The sequence below is a fragment of the Oncorhynchus mykiss genome, chromosome 17 (genome assembly GCF_013265735.2).
Source record: "Oncorhynchus mykiss isolate Arlee chromosome 17, USDA_OmykA_1.1, whole genome shotgun sequence".
NCBI lineage: Eukaryota > Metazoa > Chordata > Actinopteri > Salmoniformes > Salmonidae > Oncorhynchus > Oncorhynchus mykiss.
This window is the reverse complement of record NC_048581.1, coordinates 20,917,698-20,944,827: the sequence shown is the minus strand read 5'-3', so window position 1 is coordinate 20,944,827 and position 27,130 is coordinate 20,917,698. Positions and strand designations below refer to the sequence as shown.

The 27,130-nt window shown below is 45.3% G+C and overlaps 1 protein-coding gene across 4 annotated transcripts in view; it reads right to left on the bottom strand.

The window, feature by feature from the left end:
* Positions 1 to 2,929: 2,929 nt before the first annotated feature.
* The window catches only part of LOC110487277 (paralemmin-1), a 30,242-nt gene continuing 6,041 nt past the window's right edge, over positions 2,930 to 27,130 (bottom strand). For 2 of the 4 annotated variants that reach the window (XM_036949322.1, XM_036949321.1), the window contains exons 2-8: positions 13,776 to 13,827; positions 13,038 to 13,118; positions 10,382 to 10,497; positions 7,819 to 7,891; positions 6,454 to 6,484; positions 6,090 to 6,146; positions 2,930 to 5,324 (exon numbers count right to left, since the gene is read on the bottom strand). In XM_036949322.1, the coding sequence (XP_036805217.1) occupies positions 4,237 to 5,324; positions 6,090 to 6,146; positions 6,454 to 6,484; positions 7,819 to 7,891; positions 10,382 to 10,497; positions 13,038 to 13,118; positions 13,776 to 13,820 (1,491 nt within the window). In that variant the 5' untranslated portion in view covers positions 13,821 to 13,827 and the 3' untranslated portion in view covers positions 2,930 to 4,236. Of the gene's footprint in view, positions 5,325 to 6,089; positions 6,147 to 6,453; positions 6,485 to 7,818; positions 7,892 to 10,381; positions 10,498 to 11,937; positions 12,436 to 13,037; positions 13,119 to 13,775; positions 13,828 to 27,130 lie in introns of those variants that run through there. The other 2 variants (XR_005036865.1, XM_036949323.1) reach the window with 2 other exon arrangements.

Here is a 27,130-nt window from a genome sequence, read left to right as displayed (position 1 = left end):
AACATATTAAGAAGAAAATACATTTCACAAATTAACAAGGCACACCTGTTAATTGAAATGCATTCCAGGTGACTACTTCATGAAGCTGGTTTAGAGAATTCCAAGAGTGTGCAAAGCTGTCATCAAGGCTAAGGGTGGCTACTTTTAAAGAATCTAAAATATATTTTGATTTGTTTAACACTTTTGGTTACTACAAGGATTCCATATGTGTTATTTCATAGTTTTGATGTGTTCACTTTTTTATTCTACAATGTAGAAAACAGTACAAATGAAGAAAAACCCTTGAATGAGTAGGTGTGTCCAAACATTCGACTGGTACTGCACTTCAAAATACACAATATACAAATATCTTTAAAATCCTAAATATTCTTCAAATGTGACAACATTCGATCGAAAATATTTTGGGGGGTATTATTTCGGTTTATAACACCACAGCAGATGAATCTGATGCGTAAGCTAAAAGTGAAGCCAGACAGCGTTCTCTACTACATGGTTTCCCAACCCTCTCCTCGCACCCCAGACGTTTCACATTTTTGTTTTAACCCTGAACTGGCACATCTGATTCAAATAGTCAACACCCAAAACGAGTTCCTGTAAAACTGCAGGCCTTAACACTGAGAAAGTGTAATAGCATCAGCTCCTAACAAAGTCTTAATTTAGCTCTGAATAGTGTGGACCCTATAGTCTGGAAAAGTGTTAAATTGAACACTCAGAGTTGATTCAACGCTGAAGAATTTGCTGTGAACATCCCTACTGGATTCCACTGTCTCTGTGAATGAACTGAAGCTCTGGGACTTTAACTCAATGAATGTCATTAAAGCTGTTAAAGAAGCCAAGACGACAGAATAGGATAAATCATCCAGTACAGTACAAGCATACAGTACATTGACAAACAGTACATACAGAACTGATTTATTACAAAACAGAAAAAGTGTCTCCACGTCTCTCTTTCACTGCCCCCACTCTCCCAGAATCTATACTTCCATCACATTAATGGATCTTCTTCTACCCGTCTTAAGAGGGCAGGGAATCAGGGACGAGAGGAATCACAGAGGGATTCCCCAAGCTACATCAGCACTGGCGGCGGGAAGCCCCAGGCACGCCACGTTTCCTGAACTCCTCCATCTCCTCTTCCTCCACCTCAGTCCCGTCCCGCCCTCCACCTCTGTCCCGTCCTGCCCTCCACCTTCCTCAGCAAGTACAGGTCTGTGGACTCCCTTATTACGGAGCTCACCTTGTATTGAAAAGGAGATGAGATACCATTACCTTAGCTTGAAGAACATCTTTAATGGGACCAAATAGGTTTATGTTACACAGAGCATTATGGGTACTGTAGTTAATCATGCTACCCACCTCATCACCAGGAAGTCTGGGCAGGAGGTCTCCAGGGAGACCCCAGTGATGTTCCAAAAGCCCCTCATGTCTAACTGAAAGGTGCTGTTGCCGTTGACAATGGAGATGCTGTCGGGTATATACATTACTTACACCAGCCGCCATGCCGGTTCTGGTGTTGGTAGCAGATGTAAACTCCATGGTGACTGTCTTATCTCTGTGAGAGAAGAGATGTGGTTATTATTAGTTTTCATACAGCAGCCACAAAAACAATAGAAACAATCACAATATAAAAAAACAATAAAAAAAACAATTACAATGAATAATGGGGAATGACAAGTAAAATGCAATTTAATCCAAAATGGCACCCCATTCCCTATATAAAGCTTTAATTTAGACCACGGACAAAAGCAGTGCTCTACATACAGGGAAGAGGGTGCCATGTAGGGAATAGGGTGCTACCTTGAGAGCCAACATGGTTGAGTAATACCAGAGGTGGCTCACACTGTCTGCGACGAGGGCCCATCTTCCCAAGAACTGCTGGTCTAGTCGTGGTGGATCCATGGGCTTAAGGAGGTCCTCACAGCCTAGAGCAGCAGCAGGAGCTGATTGGCTCGAAGACAGGAAGCAGAGGAGAGCTGTGGCATATAGAGCGAACATGGCTTCAGTATCTAGGTTTCACTATATCTATACACCATATCTACAGTATATCTATCATATCTACAACATGTATCACTATATTTCTCTTGTATTTCTCTTGTATTTCTATATCATATACTTCATTGATGTGTCTGTGTGTATAGAACACTGGTGCTGGGATAGAGGGGTCCAGTCAAAGCTCTGCTGTCCTGCTATGGTGAAATGTTCTTCAAATGTCAGAAAGTTGCACAGTTGTAGAGTGCCAGGAAAATGACTATTTTCTATGGCAAATTCCAGGATTGCAAAATAAAAAAAGCTTTTTTTAATGCTCATCTCATGTACAGTTGTGTGCTCATTTGAACCAGTGATCTGGTATAGTATACTTAAGTAATAAGGCACGAGAGGGGTGTGGTATTTGGCCAATATACCACAGCTAAAGGCTGTTCTTATGCACGAATCAACACGGAGTGCCTGGATACAGGCCATGATATATTGGCCACATACCACAAACCCCTGAGGTGTCTTATTGCTATTATAAACTGGTTACCAAGGAAACAAATGACTGGTTTTGTCATACCCGTGCTATACGGTCTGATATGCCACAGCGATCAGACAATCAGCATCCAGGGCACAAACCACACAGTTTATAAAATACAATTGACCTTTGCTATGTTCAGAGCACTGGTGTGGCAAAAGCCTGTGTGGGAAAAAGTTAGTGTCTGCATCCCAAATGGCACCCTAATGCTCAAGAGCCCTGGTCAAAGGTAGTGCCCAAGGGACCTGGTCAAGGGTAGTGCACTATGAAGGGAGCGGGGTGCCATTTGGGATGCACCGTTGTGTGTTTGGACTCTTCCCGTCAAAGGTTACTCCATAATCTGTGTGTTTTAGCTTAGAATGGAGCAACATGGTAGTTTTTCATTGTCCAATGTTGACAAATGGTGAGACAGGAGACAGGACATCAAATAATATTTCACAAGTGTCAGTTTAATCACTAAACCATTATTGATTAGTTCAAAAGTATCCTGTTGAAAGAAAGATATGCATAAACCCCCCTCCCACTTGATTTCATGGTGGCTATATACATGTCAGAGCACTGTTTGTATTCTATGGAAAATACACTGAGAAAATAAAATGCATAGAATTTAGATATAAAAACATACTTTCCCTTTAACAATTGATAATGGACCAAAATAAGATTGAGAAATGTTGACTCCAATGCTTCCCACAGTTGTGTCAAGTTGGTTGGAGCTGTTGCAGTTCTTAACACTGAAACCGGTGCGCCTGACACCTGTTACCAAACCCTGTGCAAAGGCATTTCAATAGGTTGATTGCCCATTGACCCTCAATGGCACACATGCACAATCCATGTGCAAGTGGATTTAACAAGTGACATCAATAAGGGATCATAGCTTTCACCTGGTCAGTCTGTCATGGAAAGAGTAGGTGTTCCTAATGTTTTGTACAGTCAGTGACCTACTTTCAACCAGAGACCATAGACCATGGGCAACAGTAGAGCACTTTGTTAGGACTAGGGTTTCATTTGTGACACATACCTACTGTACTGGTCATGATTCAACCCTCAGGCCTTTGACACATACCTACTGTACTGGTCATGATTCAATCCTCAGGCCTTGCATTGGACAAAATAAGATAAGGGCCTTCGATAAGCATTTCCCTTGTAAAATAATTCACTAAAAACACACATAAGCGCCCCCCCAAACAGAATTCCTATCACAGCCTGCACAGTTCAGTTTAAAGCAGGTTCTGTGTGAATAGTAGGGTGGATACACAGATACAGCATAATGGATCAAGACTGGTCTTTCATTCTCAGTACCAGCCAACAGTAACACAGGCAAGGCTGACAGGGTTGTGTTCATTAGGAAAAAAACTTGAGTTCATCAGGGTTGTGTTCATCAGGGTTGTGTTCATCAGGGTTGTGTTCATCAGGGTTGTGTTCATCAGGGTTGTGTTCATCAAAATAAAAAAAACTGACTCGAACAGGGAGGGCCTACCTGGACCTGGTCCAATAAGAAAAACACTGGTTTTGAATTTTCATTTCAAAGCACTTCGCCCTACTGAACAAAACCCAGGTTCCTCTGGATGGGTAACTGAGCTATACCCTTAGGGAAGGAGATCCACAAGGCACTTCAGTAATAACACCATCATTCACAGTGTTAGAGGCAGACTCAAGTCCCTCTTGTAGTATTACACAGAGAAAGCATTGGAGAATTTGGTAGAGAGATAGAGAGCGAACGAAATGATTGATCACATGACAGAGCAGCACTGGCAGGTCTTGCGTTTGGGAGCCATATCGACCCCTCCCTCCGCCTCTCCCCTGGTAGCGGTCAGTGTCTCTGGGGTGGCTGGAGCCTGCTCCCCCAAGGCCAGGGTCTGGGCCTTGGATGGGAACAGCAGGGGCTCCTGCTCTGGCTCAGTCCGGGGCTCCACTAGGGACACCTCCAGGAACTGGCCCCCAGGGAGGATGGCTGATTCTGGGGCCAGCGAGGCCTCCTCTTCCCCCTTGACTTCCACTTCAGTCTTCACTTCCACATCGCCCTCTGCCGGCTCGCCTGCAGCCTCTCCCTCTGCGTCGGGCCTGGGGGTGAGTAAGGTCTCAGAGTAGACGGGAACGGCAGCCACAACGCCATCATCTGGGGCCTGCAAGTCAGACACAGGAGCTTCCTCTACTGGCTGCGCCTCTTCCTCTCCACCACTGTTTCCCACACCCTCCATCTGTCTTTCTCCTAAATCTCCTATTACTGTGTCCATCTGTCCTTCTCCTAAATCTCCTATTACTGTGTCCATCTGTCCTTCTCCTAAATCTCCGGTTACTGTGTCCATCTGTCCTTCTCCTAAATCTCTAGTTACGGTGTCCATCTGTCCTTCTCCTAAACCTCTGGTTACTGTGTCTGCCTCTGTCTCAGTCTCTTTTGCTACTTCTGAGGACTCTTCAGGAGTTGTCTCTGGTTTCGTCTCCTCAATTCCTCCTTCCTCAGGAGATTCTGACCTCTGATTGGACACGGCTGAGTCTACTTCCTGTTCCTGACCCGTAGAGGAAAGATCATTTGCCAGCTCGTCTCCATCGTCATTGATAATCACTCGCTCCGCTCGCATCATGATCAGTCCTCCTTCCTCGATTACCGGAGCCTCGCCTGGCTCCGCCTCCATGAGCCCCAGGAACGTCATGGTAATGGCACCATCTTCAGGGACGACTGTCACTGGACCGTTGGTGCTGTTGTGCAGTCCGCCTTCCTCTGATGCATTGTGGGTAGCAGCTTGCCCCTCCCCCTCTCCTCTCCCATTGGTGAGGATCTCAGCTCGTTCCAATAGTGCTGCCTCAACTGTTCCTAAAACTGTGACAAGACAGACAGATCATAGTTAGGAAATGTTTCAATCATCTTCCCAGTCTTCTATCAGCAAGACCCTTGGCAAGGATGCACATTAATCTTACCAAGCTCTGGAAAGTCCAGCTAGAATAGTGAGCACGGAAGAAGCAGGAGAGTGGAACATTTGTAGAAACTTGGAGAAAGTTATGGAGAGTAAAGGAGAAAGACAAGAAAAAAGAGGCCAGCCAATGGGACGAGTGATATTAGAAATCCAAAAGAAGTGAAGAGAGAGCAGCTTCCAGAATCAACGCTGTTCTGGACTCATGACAGAAGGTCCTAATGATAGGAGTGACATTTCAGCACCAAGCCAAAGGCATGTTGCCCATCCCTGTGACCCTGAATCTAACCAACCAGAACATTTCCACTGACTTGGCTTGTGTTGTGTGCTCTTTGCCCCATAGAAATAGAATTACTAGACCCATCATGGTGCAGCCAAACAGCAGTGGTCTAAAGGAATTTTCACGTTCTAGAAATTCTATTTCTATGCTTTCCCCTGATAACGTCACACATGAGATTCTTCATCAGCATCAATTTATATGTATTCCATCTCATTCAAATGCATAGATACTGTATGCATGTATGAACTTCCACTGACGAATGAATACAACGTATTGCCTTTGTAATACAAATACCATCAAAGGCCAGTACAGTCTGTAGTGTCTTCTGGGACTAGAACCCATTTCAGTTGATTCAGAGTAAGGAGAGATGAAGGTAACATTGTTAACCCCTTACCGGATTCAGCCTCTACTTCTTCCTGTCCATTCTCCAAGATAACTGCTTGGTCTGCTTCTGTGGGAATATATGGAAATAAGACTCTTTTTAAAATCAGTGTTTATTAAGCCCACCATTCAACATTCAACTGTCCCGATTCTGTTCAAATCTATTGGGTTATTTACGATGTCTTTTTACCCCACATCACATTCATTACCAACTCAAGCAGAAACAAAGACGTATTCTTTTATCTTTCAACAATTCAATTGATTGGGTCAAGTAATCTCAAGCTAGTGGAACAACGACCGCTACCAGCGGTTGCCAACAGTAACCGGTGGTGACAGCTAGACAGTCGCTCATTCATTCAGAGACGGGTGACACCTACCTGCTGTAGCCTCCACCACCACCGCTGCATTCTATTGGAGGAGACAGACAGGGGCGGGGTTAGACACTCCAACCACATGCCATTCTTTTATTCTTTTCAGTCTCAAGTTGTAACCGTGACCCTAGATGAGGAATGCCATTATAAAAAGGGTAGATGAGCAATGTCGTTCACGCATTTTCAACCCACAAGAGGGAGCTAATGAGACTTTAGGGCCCACCCTCCACCAGCGACTACTCAATACCTAATATCCCTACTTTAAAAAGGTAGACTCAGTGAAATGACGTTGCCACAAGCAGCACCGCAGATATTGAGATGAGTGAGATGCAAAGACTTCCCTCTCACACAGTATCTGCGCGTGTGTACGGGGTTCTCTCAGTTACAGCCTGGTAGCCAGGGCACCGAAACAGCATAGAAGTTGAGCCTCGCGCTTCAGCGCTCTTAGTTGTTACGGAAATTGACCCACTATGCCGTTTACTTTCTGCTTCTACGTCAGATCACCGAGTCAACCTTTAAAATCAAAAGCCCAGTGTTGAGGGTAGTCCCATCTCTGCCATGCCACAAAAACCCCCACTATCATACGAGTCAACCTTCACAGGTCTGCTCCTTGGCTACGAGACTAAACAACACGCTCGGTGTGTGATTCCCGTCTCTACAACCTCTAAAATCAAAGGTTAGGAGAAGAAATACAAAACAAAAGAATTGAAGAGGAGGAGAATTCTTTGTTGTAAAATACAAGGTCATTCTGAGGTAAACAGTCGCGGTTGCCTTGAGGTGGAGCGATTACACACGTCTAAGTGGTACATTGTTGATGCACGGAGGGCTTGGTCTTGGTAAAGCTCCTACTTCTGAACGAGAGGGGCTACATCAAAGCTGCATGAACGTATTATTATGGGAAAATGTATTATTCCTCCGAAAGGAGCCTCGTCGGTCAGGACTGGTGGGAAGAACGGACGTAATGATCGGGGCTGCTTGTTCTAGCATGTATTCTACCCATTCAATTGGTCTGCGTGCATCAGTGAGTGTTTGTGTGCGTTACTCACAGCTTGGCCATCCTAATTCTCTATGTGTCTGTAGGTGTGTGTAGGTGTGTGTAGGTGTGTGTAGGTGTGTGTAGGTGTCTGTAGGTGTCTGTAGGTGTCTGTAGGTGTCTGTAGGTGTGTGTAGGTGTGTGTAGGTGTGTGTAGGTGTGCACATTTTAGTGCCAGATGTCCTCACAAGAGTAGTAAACCAAGTGAGGCCAGTCCTGACTTGTAAAAAATATATTTTTCGGCTTTGAATTAGAGTTTAGGGGAAAAATGTGAATCAATTGTTGGTCCCCAAAAGGTCTTCACAAGTATAGTAAGACATAGTGTGTGTGTCACTCACAGCTCGGCCATCTTCCAGCTGCTGCTCCAGTTTCTCCTCCTCCTCCGCTAACCGTTGACTCTCTGTCTGCAACCTGACACACACACAGACACACAGTTCTTTAGCGTTCGGTTCCAACCTCAGCCAGAACAAACCATTCACTTTTAACCTCACATTGATAAAAAGGTAGTGCTATAAGAAACTTACAATACATGCAAATACACTACGAGGTGCAGAGACTATAACCACTACGAGGTGCAGAGACTATAACCCCTACGAGGTGCAGAGACTATAACCACTACGAGGTGTAGAGACTATAACCCCTACGAGGTGCAGAGACTATAACCCCTACGAGGTGTAGAGACTATAACCCCTACGAGGTGTAGAGACTATAACCACTACGAGGTGTAGACTATAACCTCTACGAGGTGCAGAGACTATAACCCCTACGAGGTGCAGAGACTATAACCCCTACGAGGTGCAGAGACTATAACCCCTACGAGGTGTAGAGACTATAACCACTACGAGGTGTAGACTATAACCTCTACGAGGTGCAGAGACTATAACCCCTACGAGGTGTAGAGACTATAACCACTACGAGGTGTAGACTATAACCCCTACGAGGTGCAGAGACTATAACCACTACGAGGTGCAGAGACTATAACCACTACGAGGTGCAGAGACTATAACCCCTACGAGGTGCAGAGACTATAACCCCTACGAGGTGCAGAGACTATAACCCCTACGAAGTGTAGAGACTATAACCCCTACGAGGTGCAGAGACTATAACCACTACGAGGTGCAGAGACTATAACCCCTACGAGGTGTAGAGACTATAACCCCTACGAGGTGCAGAGACTATAACCCCTACGAGGTGTAGAGACTATAACCCCTACGAGGTGCAGAGACTATAACCCCTACGAGGTGTAGAGACTATAACCCCTACGAGGTGCAGAGACTATAACCCCTACGAGGTGCAGAGACTATAACCCCTACGAGGTGCAGAGACTATAACCCATACGAGGTGCAAAGACTATAACCCCTACGAGGTGTAGAGACTATAACCCCTACGAGGTGTAGAGACTATAACCCCTACGAGGTGTAGAGACTATAACCTCTACGAGGTGCAGAGACTATAACCCCTACGAGGTGCAGAGACTATAACCCCTACGAGGTGCAGAGACTATAACCCCTACGAGGTGCAGAGACTATAACCCCTACGAGGTGCAGAGACTATAACCCCTACGAGGTGCAGAGACTATAACCCCTACGAGGTGCAGAGACTATAACCCCTACGAGGTGCAGAGACTATAACCCCTACGAGGTGTAGAGACTATAACCCCTACGAGGTGTAGAGACTATAACCCCTACGAGGTGTAGAGACTATAACCCCTACGAGGTGTAGAGACTATAACCCCTACGAGGTGTAGAGACTATAACCCCTACGAGGTGTAGAGACTATAACCCCTACGAGGTGTAGAGACTATAACCCCTACGAGGTGTAGAGACTATAACCCCTACGAGGTGTAGAGACTATAACCCCTACGAGGTGTAGAGACTATAACTCCTACGAGGTGCAGAGACTATAACCCCTACGAGGTGTAGAGACTATAACCCCTACGAGGTGTAGAGACTATAACCCCTACGAGGTGCAGATACTATAACCCCTACGAGGTGTAGAGATTATAACCCCTACGAGGTGTAGAGACTATAACCCCTACGAGGTGCAGAGACTATAACCGCTACGAGGTGCAGAGACTATAACCCCTACGAGGTGCAGAGACTATAACCCCTACGAGGTGCAGAGACTATAACCCCTACGAGGTGCAGATACTATAACCCCTACGAGGTGTAGAGACTATAACCCCTATGAGGTGTAGAGACTATAACCCCTATGAGGTGTAGAGACTATAACCCCTACGAGGTGTAGAGACTATAACCCCTACGAGGTGTAGAGACTATAACCCCTACGAGGTGCAGAGACTATAACCCCTACGGGGTGCAGAGACTATAACCACTAAGGTCAGAGGTGTGTGTATAATCTGAAGCTGGGATCTAACAAACAGCCACAACCCTAGACAGACAACATGGAGAGTATAGAATGTCTTAGAGAATAAGAGTCTTCATACAGCTACTGTGTAGACTATGAGGTGAGGCTGGCCTCCTACAAACACACTGCATGTACAGCACAACACAGATAGGAGTTGAGAGTATAGAAAGACCTAGAAAGAAAGTGTGGTGAGTATGGTATCTATGGTGTGAACCAAGCATTGAGAGCATCTAGTAAGTATCTATCCCTATACAGGTAACGTGGTGAGTATACAGATAGCCCTATACAGGTAATGTAGTGAGTATACAGGTATCCCTATACAGGTAATGTGGTGAGTATACAGGTAGCCCTATACAGGTAATGTAGTGAGTATACAGGTAGCCATATACAGGTAATGTGGTGAGTATACAGGTAGTGCTATACAGGTAATGTGGTGAGTATACAGGTAGCCCTATACAGGTAATGTAGTGAGTATACAAGTAGCCCTATACAAGTAATGTAGTGAGTATGAGGTATATAATAGGAGATTCCAACTTGTCTATGTGTTGCTCCATCTCCTGGGCCTGGGAGCCCCACAGCGGGGAACGAGGCTCTGAGGATGTGGGGGAAGAGGGGCCGTCCATCAGCCACTGGTCTCTAAGAGACTTCCTCTGGATGGAGAAAGAAAGCGCGAGAGAGGGAGGGAGGACACAGGAAGAGATTGAGGGAGGGAGGACACAGGGAGAGAGGGAGGGAGGAAGGACATATGGAGGGCACATGGAGAGAGGGAGGGAGGGAGGGAGGACACAGGGAGAGGGAGGACACAAGGAGAGAAAGAAAAGCATGTCAGTCAACATTGTCAACGTCATAGGCATCATCCAAATCATGCACTCCTACTCAGACACAACATGAGCTTAATGCAACATGGCATTGTCTTTAAATCTGACAGGTTTGTCTTCATTCTCACACACTATTGTTATGGTGTCAGCCGGTGGCTGTGACCTTTAAACCTCCCCATCCAATCAGCTTAGGTCACATCTCTCTATTAGACCTCATTCCCCACTCCACTTCCTTTCAATAGCCGCTCAACAGGTGTCCCATCCCTTTAACACTTCGATAAAGCCCTCAACAGGTGTCCCATCCCTTTAACACTTCAATAAAGCCCTCAGCAGGTGTCCCATCCCATATCCCATACATTCGGACAGGAACACACTCCTTTCTGCCCCAAGTGTGCACTTGCTCACTTCACCTTATCGATTTAAGATTACTAGCCTATGCTTACACCAATCCAATGCTTTTAAATGCATGACGGGGAGTGAATGAGTGTACGCTTTTGCGAGCAAGGTAACGAATTGGAACACAGGGTCTCTCCTATCCCACCACTCCCTTCCTATCCCACCACTCCTCTCCGCTGGCCCCCTCTCACCACCTCAGCTGAAGGTGAAATGCACAGCAGAGCACTGACAGGAAGTCTGCAGAGAGCACTTCCTTCCTGTTTCTGTAGCGGCACAGGTCCTCTCAGAGTGCCAAAATGTGTGTTTGCAGAACACCTCCCTCTAACCCAACAGGACTAATATGAAGTTCAATTAAATGTATTGTTTTCTCATTCTAAGAAATACCTAATCAAGAGGGCCAGAAGTTTGAGTGGTGGGGAAAACCCAGAAATTCAGATAAGTAAAAAGATGTGATGGGTCCGTACTCAAAAAGATGTCGCATAAACCTTATTATTTTATAATTAAATGTAGTATGTATTTTCACTGCATCAGGGATAGAGTACACAGACGTTTCGGCTTTACAGTGTGTAGGTACTGAAGAAGGCTGCAAAGACGAAACACCTGTGCACGCTATCCCCGACGCAGGGAAAATAGTCATCTATTATTGAAATACAGTAAGCTTTATGAGACATCTTTTTGAGTGCGGACACCCTCACAACTTTTTGCATAATTAAGAAATACCCATCGTCCTCCAAGAGTGGCTGAAAAGAAAACAGTCCACCCCCTTCCCCCAGAGGACTACAATCAGATCAGGTTACATGATTATAACAATTAGAAGGCTAAAGTACCTCTGTTGAACTGCGAGGCAGCAACTTTATAGGCTACTTTTTACACTACCTTCAGAGTATGCCGCTTCAATGAGTCTGTTCCCTTAATAGACGACCTCTTTAAAACGGTCCATTTAAATGCATTTCACTGAGTGGACTTTGCAGTTAGCATTGCGTGGCTTCTTCTTCTTCATGTTAGGCCACTTTAATAGCCCTTTTAAAGCTGTGTCTGGGTCTAGAGACCACTTCTGGTGACAGCCATTGAGAGGTCAATACTACCTTTACCTCTGAGGAGTACAGAGCAGGGTTTGTTCCTTCGGTAGTCGATACAGTACAGTTGCAGACAAGAGGCGTTATTGTAGGCTAGAAGTTAGCCAACCAAAAACGGTGGTTTATGCAAGTTCGTTACAATTTAGCCTCATAAGGGTGGTTGGGGAAATCATTCTTGGAGGTGGATCCAGATAGCAGACTAAGGCAGACCAGTCACCTGAAACCAGTTCCTCATTGGGTGTACAAAAGCAAGGATTTGAGGAATGCGCCCCAGGGCAGTGGGAACGCCAATCTGGAAGTGGTGTGAAAACAATGGATCCGTCCAGTGCAGAGAGCAGAGCACGTAAACACACGCACACCATTCTAGTGAAGGAAGGCCAAACCTCCAAACTCTGGCAGGCCGTTTCAGGAAGGGTGTGTGTGTTCTCAAGTAGACTAGGAGTTGTGTGTTGCTTGGAATGGAGTTTGGAACTGAAGTAAGCCCCTTGCTAACAAGCTGGAATGAGTCCGTACAGAGTTTTGGCGGAACAACATTATGGCTACATTCTACATTTGTGGGGAAAGAAGAATGAGTGTGGGGGTTCTGTCCAGCATCCACCACCATATTCACAGAGAGAGCCTGTGTCTCTGAGTGTATGTGGTCACTTTTCTGACCAATTGACGTTACACTTCAGAATAAATAGTCCTACATAGTGAGAGGGGTGACGGGTCGGGGACAGTGAGAGGTGGTGACGGGCCGGGGACAGTGAGAGGGGTGACGGGCCGGGGACAGTGAGAGGGGTGACGGGCCGGGGACAGTGAGAGGGGTGACGGGCCGGGGACAGTGAGAGGGGTGACGGGCCGGGGACAGTGAGAGGGTGATGGTCAGACCTTCAGAGTGTGTGTGTGTGTGTGTGTCACCTTGAGCTGCTGTAGCCTCAGCCGCTCCTCCTCCATCTCCCTCTTGGCCCTCTCCTGTTCCTCCTGCAGACGACGCTTCTCCTGAGAGAGAGGGGAGAGAGCGAGAGAGAGGGAGGAGAGAGCAAGAGAGAGGGAGAGAGAGGGGGGAGAGCAAGAGAGGGAGGAGAGAGCAAGAGAGAGGGGGGAGAGCAAGAGAGAGGGGGAGAGCAAGAGAGAGGGGGAGAGCAAGAGAGAGGGGGGAGAGCAAGAGAGAGGGGGGAGAGCAAGAGAGAGGGGGGGAGCAAGAGAGAGGGGGGGGGGGGAAGAGAGAGGATGGAGGGGTGAGGGGGCACGAGAGAGGATGGAGGGGTGAGGGGGCACGAGAGAGAGAGGATGGAGGGGTGAGGGGGCGCGAGAGAGAGAGGTGGAGTGATAAACAAAGAGGAAGAAAATAGAAACAGAGGGAGAATAAAGAGAAAACAGAAAGAAGAGGTGAAGATGTAAAAGAAAAGAAGAGAACACCTGGTCAAACCTGTCACACAGGAACCCTCACCATAGAGAGGTGGCCACCCTATAACAGTCACTGTGTCTCCATGGAAATACTGTGGCGTTGTTTTACTGGGCTGAGGGAGACGGCCTGGTGCGACACACTGCACTATGGGTAAATTATTCAGTAGCTACGGACATACAGCGCAAGGAGCAGTGCTTAGTTTCCATGGGCCTGTATGTGTGGTTGTGTGTGTCAGGTGCTTGACTCACAGTGATCGCCTGCAGTCTCTGTTGGTACTTCTCTGCCTCGTCCATCTTCAATCTGTGTGACAAGAAGTTAAAGGTTATAGGTCACAGATATCATTTACCTTAGGAAGTAGTTAAAGTGCTGCTCTAGGAACAGTTTAGCCTTTTAGAGCACAATTAATACGGTTATATGGACAGGTGGGGACCTGATCCTTGATCAGCACTCTGACCCTGAGATACCTGGAAGCCTTAGTTGTTTATCTGGACGTTTCTATCTAGCTTGTGTTGTTTCACATTACGTATCCCTTGTGACATGGCCTCATGCATCACAAGGCAAATGACTGTGTAACTACATGTTTGTATCCTCACAGCTGACACACAGCGGGACAATATGACTAGCCTGACTTGGTATGTATGAACACAGCCAGGAGGATGTGCTGTACTCGCCAACCTTTATTATAGAGCCTTTGTTTCCTACAACGTAGAAACAGATCATATATGCCATTTAGCAGACGCTTTTATCCAAAGCCTGCATACATTTTACATACGGGTGGTCCCAGGAATTGAACCCACTATCCTGGCTTTGCAACCGCCATGCTCTACAAACTGATTTATAGAGAACCAGGAGATATACTTCTACTGTGTAGAAACAACAGTGATATTTCCTACTCCCCAAGGGAATACTGGAGACTAGACCCAACGCACACAAAATGATCAAGTCCACTAGAAAAACATGACAATGACTAGTTTATACCTGCGATCTGGTGTAAAAAGAAACCAATCCCCACCTACCCTTCATTCTTCTACACACAGTTCCCATCCTCTGCTCCAAGCCTTAGAAAACTCCCTGATACCTCCCTCAAACCCCAACCTCCCTGGTGTTTGGAGGCATTGGGGCTATGGACAGCTTATAACCAGCTTATGAGCCTCCGTAGGGACTACGTCGGGTCTCATGGGGAGCCAGGAATAGCAGTGAGGAGATAAACAAACCGTCTTTGATGAGGAGCATTGTTGAGCTCCCTACAGACAGTCTGATAATTAGATACAATATAATGATACACAGCAGAGCGAGGGAGAGAGAAAGTTGGAGAAAACTTGCACAATGACTTCGTATTAGTCCAAGAGGAGTGGTGATCTCCTACATGCTTCTACGCCACATGAGGGCCAGTGTGTAACAGACACTCCTTCCAGACCAGGTCCATACGCACTACACTGTTAACTCAATGATATTTACAAATCAAATTGTAAGTGTAGACTAACAGTGAAATGCTTACATACAGGTCATTCCCAACAATGCAGAGAGAGAAATAATAACACAAGGAATAAATACACAATGAGTAACTATATATATATATATGTGTCTCTGTGTGTTTTATTTATATATATATATATATATATATATATATATATATATATATATATATATATATATATATATATATATATATATATATATATATATATATATATATAAATAAATAAATAAAACACACAGAGACACACACACGAGGTACCAGTAACTGTTACTATAGCAACACTCTCAGACCCCCCCCCCCCCCAAAGACATTAACTTCTAAGTATGTGTGTGTCCGCTACAGTAGGTGAGAAACGTCATCTTATGGACCCACCACACTAGCTAGCGGTGGCTAAGGTTTATTTGGTTGGCATGGCTTCAGTGCAAACACTCTCAGAGCCTTGGTGTGAAACACACACAGTGTGTAAAAGGATGTATATTTGCCCTGTGGGGAGGCTACATGGTTTCTGCTAGCGTAGCGTTAGCACTCGCTGTGGGAACAGGTGGTTGTATAGCAGGGGCCGTAGCGTATCTTAATCATGACGGGCCCAGGTGCCCCAAAACAATTACGGGCCCCTACCACCACCCATATTCCGCTTAAAATGTCAATGATTTTGTTGGTACGGCTGTGTGTTAATATAACTAAGCATTGTAACAGCAGAGCAGAACCTAATCTAAGGGCACATTTGAAGCTGTTACCAGAGAAGCCGCAATATAAAACAATATATTCAGCACAAATACAAACAAAAAAATCATAAAAATAACTATTTTATCTGCAAATAATAGACAATAGCCTATAATATAAAACATACGTATATAGATCAATCTCTTGACAGAAACACAGCTAATGACCCAGGACATGTTCGCTGAAGTCGTGCACGGTGGCAAAACTGACATACCGCTATTTCAAATGATCTGCCTCCTGCAGAGGCCGATAGCAAAAACACCAGCAAATCAATCAAGAGGAGTATTCAAACAGATCTGCTTAAATGGCAGCATGTCGCTTAACAGTATATGATACGCATGTGCTTACTAATTACTCATATAGCCTAGTTAAACGTATAGGCTATGATGACAATGAAATGGCTCAGTGGCCGTGCACCAAAACATGGTTTCCTAAGACAGATCGTGCATAGTCGTAGATTGACAAGCAATGTAGATTAATCTCAATAAATCTGGATTTAAATAGGCTGTCTGGGCAGCCTGCCCTGTAGAAAATATAAGCTTACTCACTCATTTGATTGACATTCGACGGGCCTTGAGCTCTGCGAAGTCGTTGACTAAGGCATTCAAATCCATGGTGCCGGCCCTGGTGATTTCAACGGACAGAACAGCCAATCCACTCAGTCTCTCCTGCCCCATGCTGCTCCTCAGGTATGATTGAATTATTTTCAGTTTGGAAAAGGAGCGCTCGGCACTGGCTACCGTTACAGGCAGAGTCATGAAAAGGAGCTTCGCTGTAACTACTTCCCAAAATGTGACTGAATTGTAATGCACAAAGAGCATCCTGACCAGGTCTCTCAGCATAGTGTGCTTTGCTATTTCCTTCTTAAAAACAGGCCCTGATAGAGAGTAATTGGCCAGGGAAGCTTGCTGATACATCTTTGCTGTGATGTTCAGCCAGTCAGGCCTGCGGTCTCGTAGAGCGCATCATCATCTGCGTTGGACAAGGTAGTGGGATGGATGGATGGAGTCAAACAGACTCGACGTTGCCCGCAGACTTTTAAATCTGTTTGACAGCTGGTGGATAACGATGTCAATCTTTGCATTAAAGTTGTTGACTCTAAAACTACTCTCCCCAGAAGACAATCGCTCGTCCTCGCATAGCACATCAAAATGACACCTCGCCTTCCTCCTCCGAGTGTCTTCAAATGCGTTCTGAGCTCCCCGTTTGTCGGCAAGGGTCTTAGCAGTGACTTTGGCATTCACAGAATCCTGTGGGAATCCGGACAGGACCTCTATAATGTCCTTGAGTGGGCTGACTGCCCTGTGCAGGTCTGTGTCTTCGGCCTGTAGCATTTTGGAGACAACGTTCACATTTTCTAAAACCTTAGTCTGCAGACTAAAACCATTTTCTAAAACCTTAGTCTGCACCGTCTCGGTGAGGGCCATCATCACGTTCCCATATCTGTATCTCAGGGCGTCAAGGGACTCGTATCTAGATGACTGTGTCCCACCCGCTGGTCGTTTTAGAGTTGCATTGTCTTTTCTGATGCAAAATCAAATACCACTCAACACTTACCATCTCTTTATGCTATGCCCGAAGAAGTTGTATAACAGTTCAACAGTATCATAAAACTGTTTAATCTCTGGCACATTTTTGACAGAGTTGTTGAGAGTCAGGTTAAGATTGTGCGCTGCGCAATGCACATAAACAGCAAGCGGCTCTTTATCTGATATTCTGGCCGGCACACGCCGGATAGACCCGGCTCATGTTAGCAGCTCCATCATACCCCTGCCCACGCCATTTTGAAATATCCAGCCCATTATCCTCTATGCTGCCCAGGATTTTATGTCGAGTCTCCAGAAATCCCAAAAACAACTGTGATGGTCAGATCTGTGGTGACATTATTTACATCCGTTATCAATCTCACATAGCGATGAACTTGGATTAACTGGTCTACTTTGGAAACATCCGGTCTGGTGTCCATAATAGAAAGAAAATAAAAAATGGGTCTCCCTGAAGGCCACACTTCACTCGCTCGGCGAAGATTTAAATCAGCTCATTTTGGATTTGAGGACTGGGATAGTTAACGGATCCTGAGGTAGTTAACGGATGACAGCAGTTCAATTATACTGAGAAAATTCCCACTGTTGGCTTGCCTCAGCTTTTCACAGTGCCCTCTGAACGCCAAGTTACATGATGCAAGCGTGAAAGTTACATTAATAGGATAGGCGTCCCGCTAGCGGCACACCTCGACAACATCCGGTGAAATTGCAGAGCACGAAATTCAAATTACATAAATATTTAACATTCATGAAAATACAAGTGTTATACATCAAAATAAAGATTAACATCTTGTTAATCCAGGCTTTACGGCGAAAGCATACCATGCAATTATCTGAGGACAGCGCCCCGCTGACAAAAGCATACAAACATTTTCAGGCCAAGTAGAAGAGTCACAAAAGTCAGAAAAAGCGATACAATTAATCACTTACCTTTGATGATCTTCATCTGGTTGCACTCACAAGAGTCTTGATTCCAGCCTTGGTTGTAGTGGTGTAGTACGACTTGGAAAAACACCGCCTTTCATCATCTATTGGGAATGGGCCAGTAGGTTTACACGAGCCTAATGCAATAACGTGCCATTTAACTTTTGCATCCACATTTGTTGCATAATGCCCCGTCAGGTGGATTGGTAAAAAGGCCATCTATCCCACTTCCACAGCCGCCACGATTCTAGCCTCGCCCTGCTCCTCTTCCTCCACGCCCGGGGATAGCTTGTCTGGCCTGGCTTGTGCTCAGGGTCATATCCTCCGATATCTGACAACCTGTATTCTCCTCTGTCAAAGCTGCTTCTTCTGGCACGATGGAACAGCTTGGCCTTGGCTCACTTGACCCGCTAAAAGCTGCTGCTGGCGATGAGAAACCTACATCCTCTTCTGTTCCCGTTACTTTCCTTGTGATAGTAACTGCTGCACTTGAACTGCATCTGAAAAATGAAACTAATTTTGATACCTCCTTTGCTTTCTCATTTTTGGCCTCCACTTTTTAAATCCGTAATTTTTTATTCTGGACTTTCTCTCTTTACTCATTTTTACGGCCGTTGTCTCGATAGTTAGCTCAACGATGACAGAAACAACAATGCTTTGGAGAGTATTTGCACAATGAATCCCAGAATGCATTTCATTATCTTAACATGGCATTGAAACTATTAAATAATATGATTTATTTAGCAAGTTAATTGGATTTATTGTCATCAATACACTAAAATATCACGCTGACGTATGTAGTGGCAAAAAAAAAAACATTTTGTTGGTGAAACCATCAGTGGGATCATGTATCATATAGCCTACGTTAAAGACAGATCTTCTCGTCAAATCGTAGACGTGATGGACCCGCGTCAACAATTAATACTTGGGCACGGTGGGGCGGTATTCAAATTACATAGGGGGCCCGCAGCTCCGGGCCCGGGTATGTCGTGGGACGTGATGTGACCACATGTCGGTCTCTCACAGACACACGGTTACTCAGCAGTAATAGAAGGTTGTGGACGTGTCGTGCACAAGTACACATTGAGGTGGACGTGTTGGGGGTGTCAAACTCACATGAGGGGTTTCTAGTCAAGTCTCAGATCAAATGATGAGGGTCAGGTTGGGAAAAGGCTAAATCAGTCCATACGGTGACATCACCGTGGCGATCAAACAGAGTTCAGCCACGCACACTGACACAATTACCCCCGTGTTGCCGTCGGCGACTGACGCAGCACGACACACTTCAAAGCAATGACTGTTTCTGCTCCATTTCCTCCTGACATTTGGAGTTAGAGGGGGACAGAGACCAGGCTGACCCTGTGAGGTTCAAACAGGAAACACACACACACACACCCTTTGTTCATTAGCACAGGTAGAGGTAGTACTTGCTAGTGGAGCATGTCAACACTACCTCAGTTAGCGCAGTAATGTTAAGTAAATGTACGAGTATGGCTTCATTTACATGCATGATGTTTTTAGGGTGCAGACAACAGTTATACAGTAGTGGATAAAGCATAAACAGACTGGGATCCTATCCAGGCTATTCCACTAGTACCCCAGGGTTCTGATCTGTACCTAGGCGTCATGCCATGGGATAAGACAATGGTTTACACTACACTGGAGGTCGTACTGGAGCAATACACATTGCACTGAAGGTTGGGTTATTTGGGAGTGAAGATGAGATCGTAATAGGGCTCACATGTTGCCATGGAGACAGAGTTAATCCAATCTAGAGTGTGAATAAGTATATTTTAAGTCTGAGCGGCCAGAGGAAGTATTTTACTTTCCGAGAGGACTTCAACAAATCAGAATTATCTGGGCTCTACGCCCCTAGCCTCTGGGAGGAAGTGAGACTGTGCTCGACTAGCCTTGACTGGCCACCTCTTGTCGACAGAAAGGAAGTCCGGTCTGGTGTGTGAATGTGAGAGAGATGTGTTGTGGGGATAAGGTGGTGTGTGTGTCTTTGGGGTGGGGGGGTGGGGTGGACAGGCTTCAGCATTCAGCATCCAACACGACAAGACAGCCTTTCAAAGGATGCCGAATAGCACCATGGGCCCAACAAATAAAAATAAAGAATCAAGGCTTCTTCCTCTGTCTATCCGTGTCAGACACATTGCCACAGTCCAAGGCCATTGGAAACTGGCATCGCATCTCTCTCTCTGTGTTTGGGAAGAGGGAAAGAACACACACCAGTAAGTGTCCTCCAGACGATCGGCGACGAGCCATCCAATCACAAACACCCAGATCTCACACACATCCCCTGCTGTTGTTATTGGCTGCCAGTCAGGAGTTGATTGAAATAGACCCCACCAATCATAACATAGAGTTCCTGGAAAGAGTCCTCATTCTTTATGTGTGTGAGAAAATAATCAAAGGCAATTCCTCTGTTTGTGTGTGTGTACACTCAATCATAGAGTCTGTAGCTTGAGGGGGCGATTTGATGCAAAGTGCTTTTTCATCATCCATAGATTTTCAGTTCCTCACAGAGGGTCAGTCTGGTAGAGAAATCCTCTTTGTCATGGTTGTGCTGCTGGTTTAGATACAGACACCAACCTAGGAGGAGCCAGATAAATCAATCATAGTGTTGCGAGTGTGTGTGAGAGAGATGAGAAGAGTGTGTACGTGACCAAGTGTGTCTGATATACAGTACAAGTCAAATTTGGACACCTACTCATTCAAGGGTTTTTCTTTGATTTTACTATTTTCTACATTGTATGACATAACACATATAGAATCATGTAGTACGCAAAAAAAAGTTCAATTAAAGTAGCCACTAGCCTTAATGACAGCTTTGCACACTCTTGGCACTCTCTCAACCAGCTTCATGAGGTTGTCACCTGGAATGCATTTCAATTAACAGATGTGCCATGTTAAATTGTATTTTGTGGAATTTCTTTCCTTCTTAATATGTTTGAGCCAATCAGTTGTGATATGACAAGGTAGGGATAGTATACAGAATATAGCCTTATTTGGTAAAAGACCAAGTCCATATTATGGCAAGAACAGCTCAAATAAGCAAAGAAACGAGAGTCCATCACTACTTTAAGGTATGGTCAGTGAACACAGAACAACACAAAAACATCAAGCGCTATGATGAAACTGGCTCTCATAGGGACCACCACAGGAGTGGAAGACCCAGAGTTACCTCTGCTGCAGAGGATAAGTTCATTGGAGTTACCAGCCTCAGATATTGCAGCCCAAATAAATGCTTCAGAGCTCAAGTAACAGAAACAGCACAACATCAAATGTTCAGAAGAGACGGCGTAAATCAGGCCTTCATGGTTGATTTGCTGCAAAGAAACCACTACTAAAAGGACACCAATAAGAAGAGACCTGCTTGTGCCAAGAAACACGGGCAATGGACATTAGACCGGTGGTAATCTGTCCTTTGGTCTGATGAGTCCAAATTTGAGATTTTTGGTTCCAACCGCCGTGTCTTTGTGAGACGCAGAGTAGGTGAACGGATGATCTCTGCACGTGAAGCATGGAGGTAGTGGTGTGATGGTGCTTTGCTGGTGACACTGTCAGTGATTTATTTAGAATTCAAGGCACACTTAACCAGCATGGCTACCACAGCATTCTGCAGAGATACACCATCCCACCTGGTTTGCGCTTAGTTGGACTGTCATTTGTTTTTCAACAAGACTATGACCCAAAAACACACCTCCAGGCTGTGTAAGGGCAATTTGACCAAGAAGGAGAGTGATGGAGTGCTGCATCAGATGACCTGGCCTCCACAAATCACCCAAACTCAACCCAATTGAGATGGTTTGGGATGAGATGGACTGCAGAGTGAAGAAAAAGCAGCCAACGAGTGCTCAGCATTTTGGGAACTCCTTCAAGATGTTTGGAAAAGCATTCCAGGTGAAGCTGGTTGAGAGAATGCCAAGTGTGCAAAGTTGTCATCAAGGCAAAGGGTGGCTAATTTGAAGAAACTAAAATATATTTTGATTTGTTTAACACTTTTTTGGTTACTACATGTGTTATTTCATAGTTGATGTCTTCACTATTGTTCCACAAAGTATAAAATAGTAAAAATAAAGAAAAACCCCTGAAGGAGTAGGTGTGTCCAAACTTATGACTGGCACTTTATATATATATATTGTGTGTGTGATGACAGGAATCTATGGTGTTTGCTTGGGCCAGATCCAACAGCACACTGCCCACTATAATTTCTTTGTGACAGGCTGGGTCAGGGGAATGAAAACACTGCATTCCTATTGAGCAGTGTGTGTGTGTATGTGTATGCTGCAATAGCAGCCCAGTGTCAACAGTGAACAGACTGGGAGTGTGGCAGGGATCACCAAAGAAAACTACAGATCACTATTCTTAGTCATTTATCAAGTTACTCCACATAACAAATGTCTGGTGGATTCAATGACTTCTTACACACACACACACACAATGATGCAATACTGAAATAATCATCTGCAACGGTGCTTGGCGTGCACAGTAATGTCATTATACAGTACATGACAAATAACATGTAGGTTTGTGTGGGATGTTTCCTCCTCTTCACAGTGTTGGGCTATAAGGAGTCTCAGCCCAGGGTGCATCAATGCCCCCTCTGTCAGGTGCTCCTTTGAGTACCGCACACACACACACACACACACAATAATGTCTCTGTTTGTCCAGGGGCCGGGCTTCTCCTCCTCCACCGCGCTCTCTGCAATATCCTCCACTGGTGCAGTGGAAACTAAGGTACAACACACACACACACACCATCCCTTCGCTCACTGCCTACCTGATCCCTCAACCCTGGAGGCAGCTCTCTAAGCCTGGCCTACTGAACACTTCTCTCAGGGGAATTACCAGCTGAACTATCTGAGCTACACTGGCTGCGTCCCAATGGCAACCCATTGCCTACATAGTGCACTACTTTTGACCAGAGCTCTATGGGTCTGGGTCAAAAGTAGTGTACTACGTAGGGAATAGGGTGCCATTGGGACGCATGCAGTGAATTGGGGGGAGTTAAAAAGGATAAAGTACCAGACAAAAAAAAAGTGTAACATTTGCCATTGATCAGGCAGAGAGCTGAGGGTTCTATGTAGTTGGAGAGTAAGCCATGCTGACTGTCTAAGACTAAGCCATGAGAGAGAGAACAAGAGATGAGAGGACAACAGCATTCTACTGAGACCGAGCAGGACACGACATGCTGTTGAAACACTGATATGTCTGTGATTGTGTGTGTGGCTTATTTGAGTTAATCATAAGCACTCATATGTCAGGCTCTATATCTTCAGGAAATGTGGGAGTGTGTGTATATATAGAGGTGAGAGAGGGGTGAAAGGTCAGCATGTAGGTCTCGTATCTAGAACCACTGTTTAAACACAACCTGACAGGTAACACAAATCCCACCACACACACGCGAGGTGAAGCACCAGTTGATTGACATAACCAGGAGAGGGGGAGGAGTCAGATAGAGGAGGAGTCGGAGAGACAGAACTGCTGGGTACATTATTATTTATTTATTTTAAAGGTTCTTACACGTTTGCTTTGGCAAAATGTTTGACTTTGTAAGTTGCTACACTTTCCATATCAATAAACCTTGTTTCTTGAATTTAATTGAAAGTGTCAGAGAGAAACAGAGTGAGCAAGGGAGAGAGAGAGAGAGCGATCGAGCGCGAGAGAGAATAAGATCAAGAGACTAACAGGGGCCCAGGTTGAGACACCTGTTCTGACAAGACACCCCGGGCTGCCTCACAGCACAAACATGTCACACACACACACCATTTCCAATTGTCGCCAGAGACGTTCAGATGTTTCAGAGAACTGACATCCCTACTTATTATCCCCTTTGTCATCACTGACTCCATTAGTTAAAGCACAAAATGACATGTCAAACCAGCTCGTTGAATATACACAGGGCCACGTGTATTCTCACACACACACAGGCGCAAAATACAAACAAGCCTAATACAAACAAGCCTAACACACCTAAACCTAGCTGCTCACACAGACAATAGGACATGATATTGTATGGTTCTGTCATTTGACCTACTTTTGATCTAACTATTTTGGGCTGTTCTGTAATGAGAATACTGAGTCACCTCCGCCTAACATTGTCTGGGTGCAGCAGCAGTCTCATCCCAGCTCTGAGAGGTGTGACATGTAATGGCTTGCTTCAGTGCTTTCCCCTGTTTTGTCTCTCTGTGTGTGTGTGTGTAAAGGATTATAGCGCGCGTGTGTGTGTGTGCCTGCATGTATGCATATCTGTGTAACTCTGAAACAGGTTTGGAGAAAGGTATCCAGGACTGGTGTAATCTGGTCTCAGTTCATCTCCACTGTTATTATTGGGTGAAGACCAGGAGCTGTGTTTGCCTTGGGGCCTAGCAGCTAAGCTAACGTGTCTAAGCTAAGTTAACAGAGAAAGCAAATCTAAACTGAAGGACCCATTTCAGACAGGTCACAGTGACTCCTTACCCTACTTCTGATACAGAGACAAAGTCCTAGAATAGATGTGTTCCATCTGCAGGCAGACAGACAACCGCTGTAATGTTTAACGTCAACATTCCTCATTATCACCCAGGACAAACATAGTCCCAGTCCCAGTCCCATTCCAACCGGACAAACACAGTCCCATTCCAACCGGACAAACACAGTCCCATTCCAACCGGACAAACACAGTCCCATTCCAACCGGACAAACACAGTTCCATTCCAACCGGACAAACACAGTTCCATTCCAACAGGAGAAATACAGTCCCATTCCAACCGGACAAACACAGTCCCATTCCAACCGGACAAACACAGTCCCATTCCAACAGGACAAACACAGTTCCATTCCAACAGGACAAACACAGTCCCATTCCAACAGGACAAACACAGTCCCATTCCAACAGGACAAACACAGTCCCATTCCAACAGGACAAACACAGTCCCATTCCAACCGGACAAACACAGTCCCATTCCAACCGGACACACACAGTCCCATTCCAACCGGACAAACACAGTCCCATTCCAACCGGACAAACACAGTCCCATTCCAACCGGACAAACACAGTCCCATTCCAACCGGACAAACACAGTCCCATTCCAACCGGACAAACACAGTCCCATTCCAACCGGACAAACACAGTCCCATTCCAACCGGACAAACACAGTCCCATTCCAACCGGACAAACACAGTCCCATTCCAACCGGACAAACACAGTCCCATTCCAACCGGACAAACACAGTCCCATTCCAACCGGACAAACACGGTCCCATTCCAACCCATTGGAGGAGGAAATGAGAGACACTACATCACCCATCTTCTGTGGGATTGTTAATCAGAAAATATGGGTGATTGGATTAATATAAGGAAATGAAGCAAACAGTGGGATTTAGAGCACGGTATCCCTTCAAAGGCCAAAGGCCATCTGGGGCTGTGATTCACCAGCAGGTTGTGATTCACTAGCATGTCTTTATGAGTCTAGCCATGTTGACAAAGCCTTGGGAATCTAAGGGGAGTACACGTTGCCTAAGCGATGTTTCTGGTATGCAGACATACCATGGTATCCCACACTGTCACCTCCTGACCCTGGTGTACTGGTGACCCAGCTCACAGTGCTGAGGAACTAAGAGTGACCTTTGACCTCAGTTTATGTCAAATCACCCACCTGATCTGGTCTGAGTGGAACCGTTTAAATCTGAGTTACCATGTTATGAACTGTCAAGTAGGCTACCCAACTGACCTAAGCAAACTCCTCAGGGTGGTGGGTGTGGCCTAAGCAAACATCTCGGGGGTGGTGGGTGTGGTCTAAGCAACCTGAAGCAAACAGATACCATATATTAGACCAATGTCTGATGTCAGGTTGCACCCCCAGACATCCAAACATGGCAGTTGCATTGGTCTTTCACACTGCTTGCACAGATTAAGCGTGCCCGGCCACGGGAGCACATATCTAACAAACAGTAGCTGATCATGCAAATAGTATTCAAAGGAGACTCCAAAATAAGAGTCATTATCACGATGAGCAAACTATCAGCTAATGTTGTACAATGCAGTGAATGATTCTATTGTAGACAAGAGACCATACCAACGAAACTGACTCAAAGCCAAAAAGGAGGCTTAGGTTAGTCCACACCCATAGGACAAGTCAGCCCTTTCACACCATGGCAACCTCTTGGCGTCATGACAACCTGCGGGCAGCTGAAATGCCCATTGATCAAAAACCTCATTCACAAACCAGGCTCCTCTACCTTAGAGCAGTGTGCTTACTCAGTCGCTCTCTCAAACACACACACACACACACACACTGCAGTAAAAATCAGTCTCAACGGCTACTATCATTGTTAGATAGCAAAGACAGTTAAGGTTAGATAAACATTGTGACGACCTTAAAATAGCCTCTCGTCCCGGTCATAAATTAGGTGCCTGGAATAGCTTCCTTAACTAGGGTCTCAGGTAAAACTACTACTACTGGGCAATTCCACAATAAAATGTGCAAAGTTTGGTAACAGAATTACAGTTTGTACCACACAAACCATACTTCTGTTACCAAAATTTGATTTGGCACTATTCAAGACAATGTGTTTTTGTATTTATTTCTGTGGAAATTGTTAAAAGTAGTCCTTGTAAATAGAGCTGTATGATTTCTCTAACTTTGCAATCATTGGTTTTTGTTTGGCATACATTTTAAAGTGAAAAACCTGAGTCAGCGTAATTCGGGTATCTTGGACTTGCCCTACCACTTCCACACACACCAGTTTCATGGGTTGCTCGCTATGATGAAGGGCTAGGTAATTACTAAGAGCTAAACAGCTGACTTTATCATGTCAGAATAGGCCCTATTTCCTTGTTTATACTATCACCCCCAGACCATTACCTCGACATCAATAATACATGATTTAAAGTGTCACATAATTGTCTTGGTGTTTTATGTGGTCTGTAGTGATGCCTTGCCAGC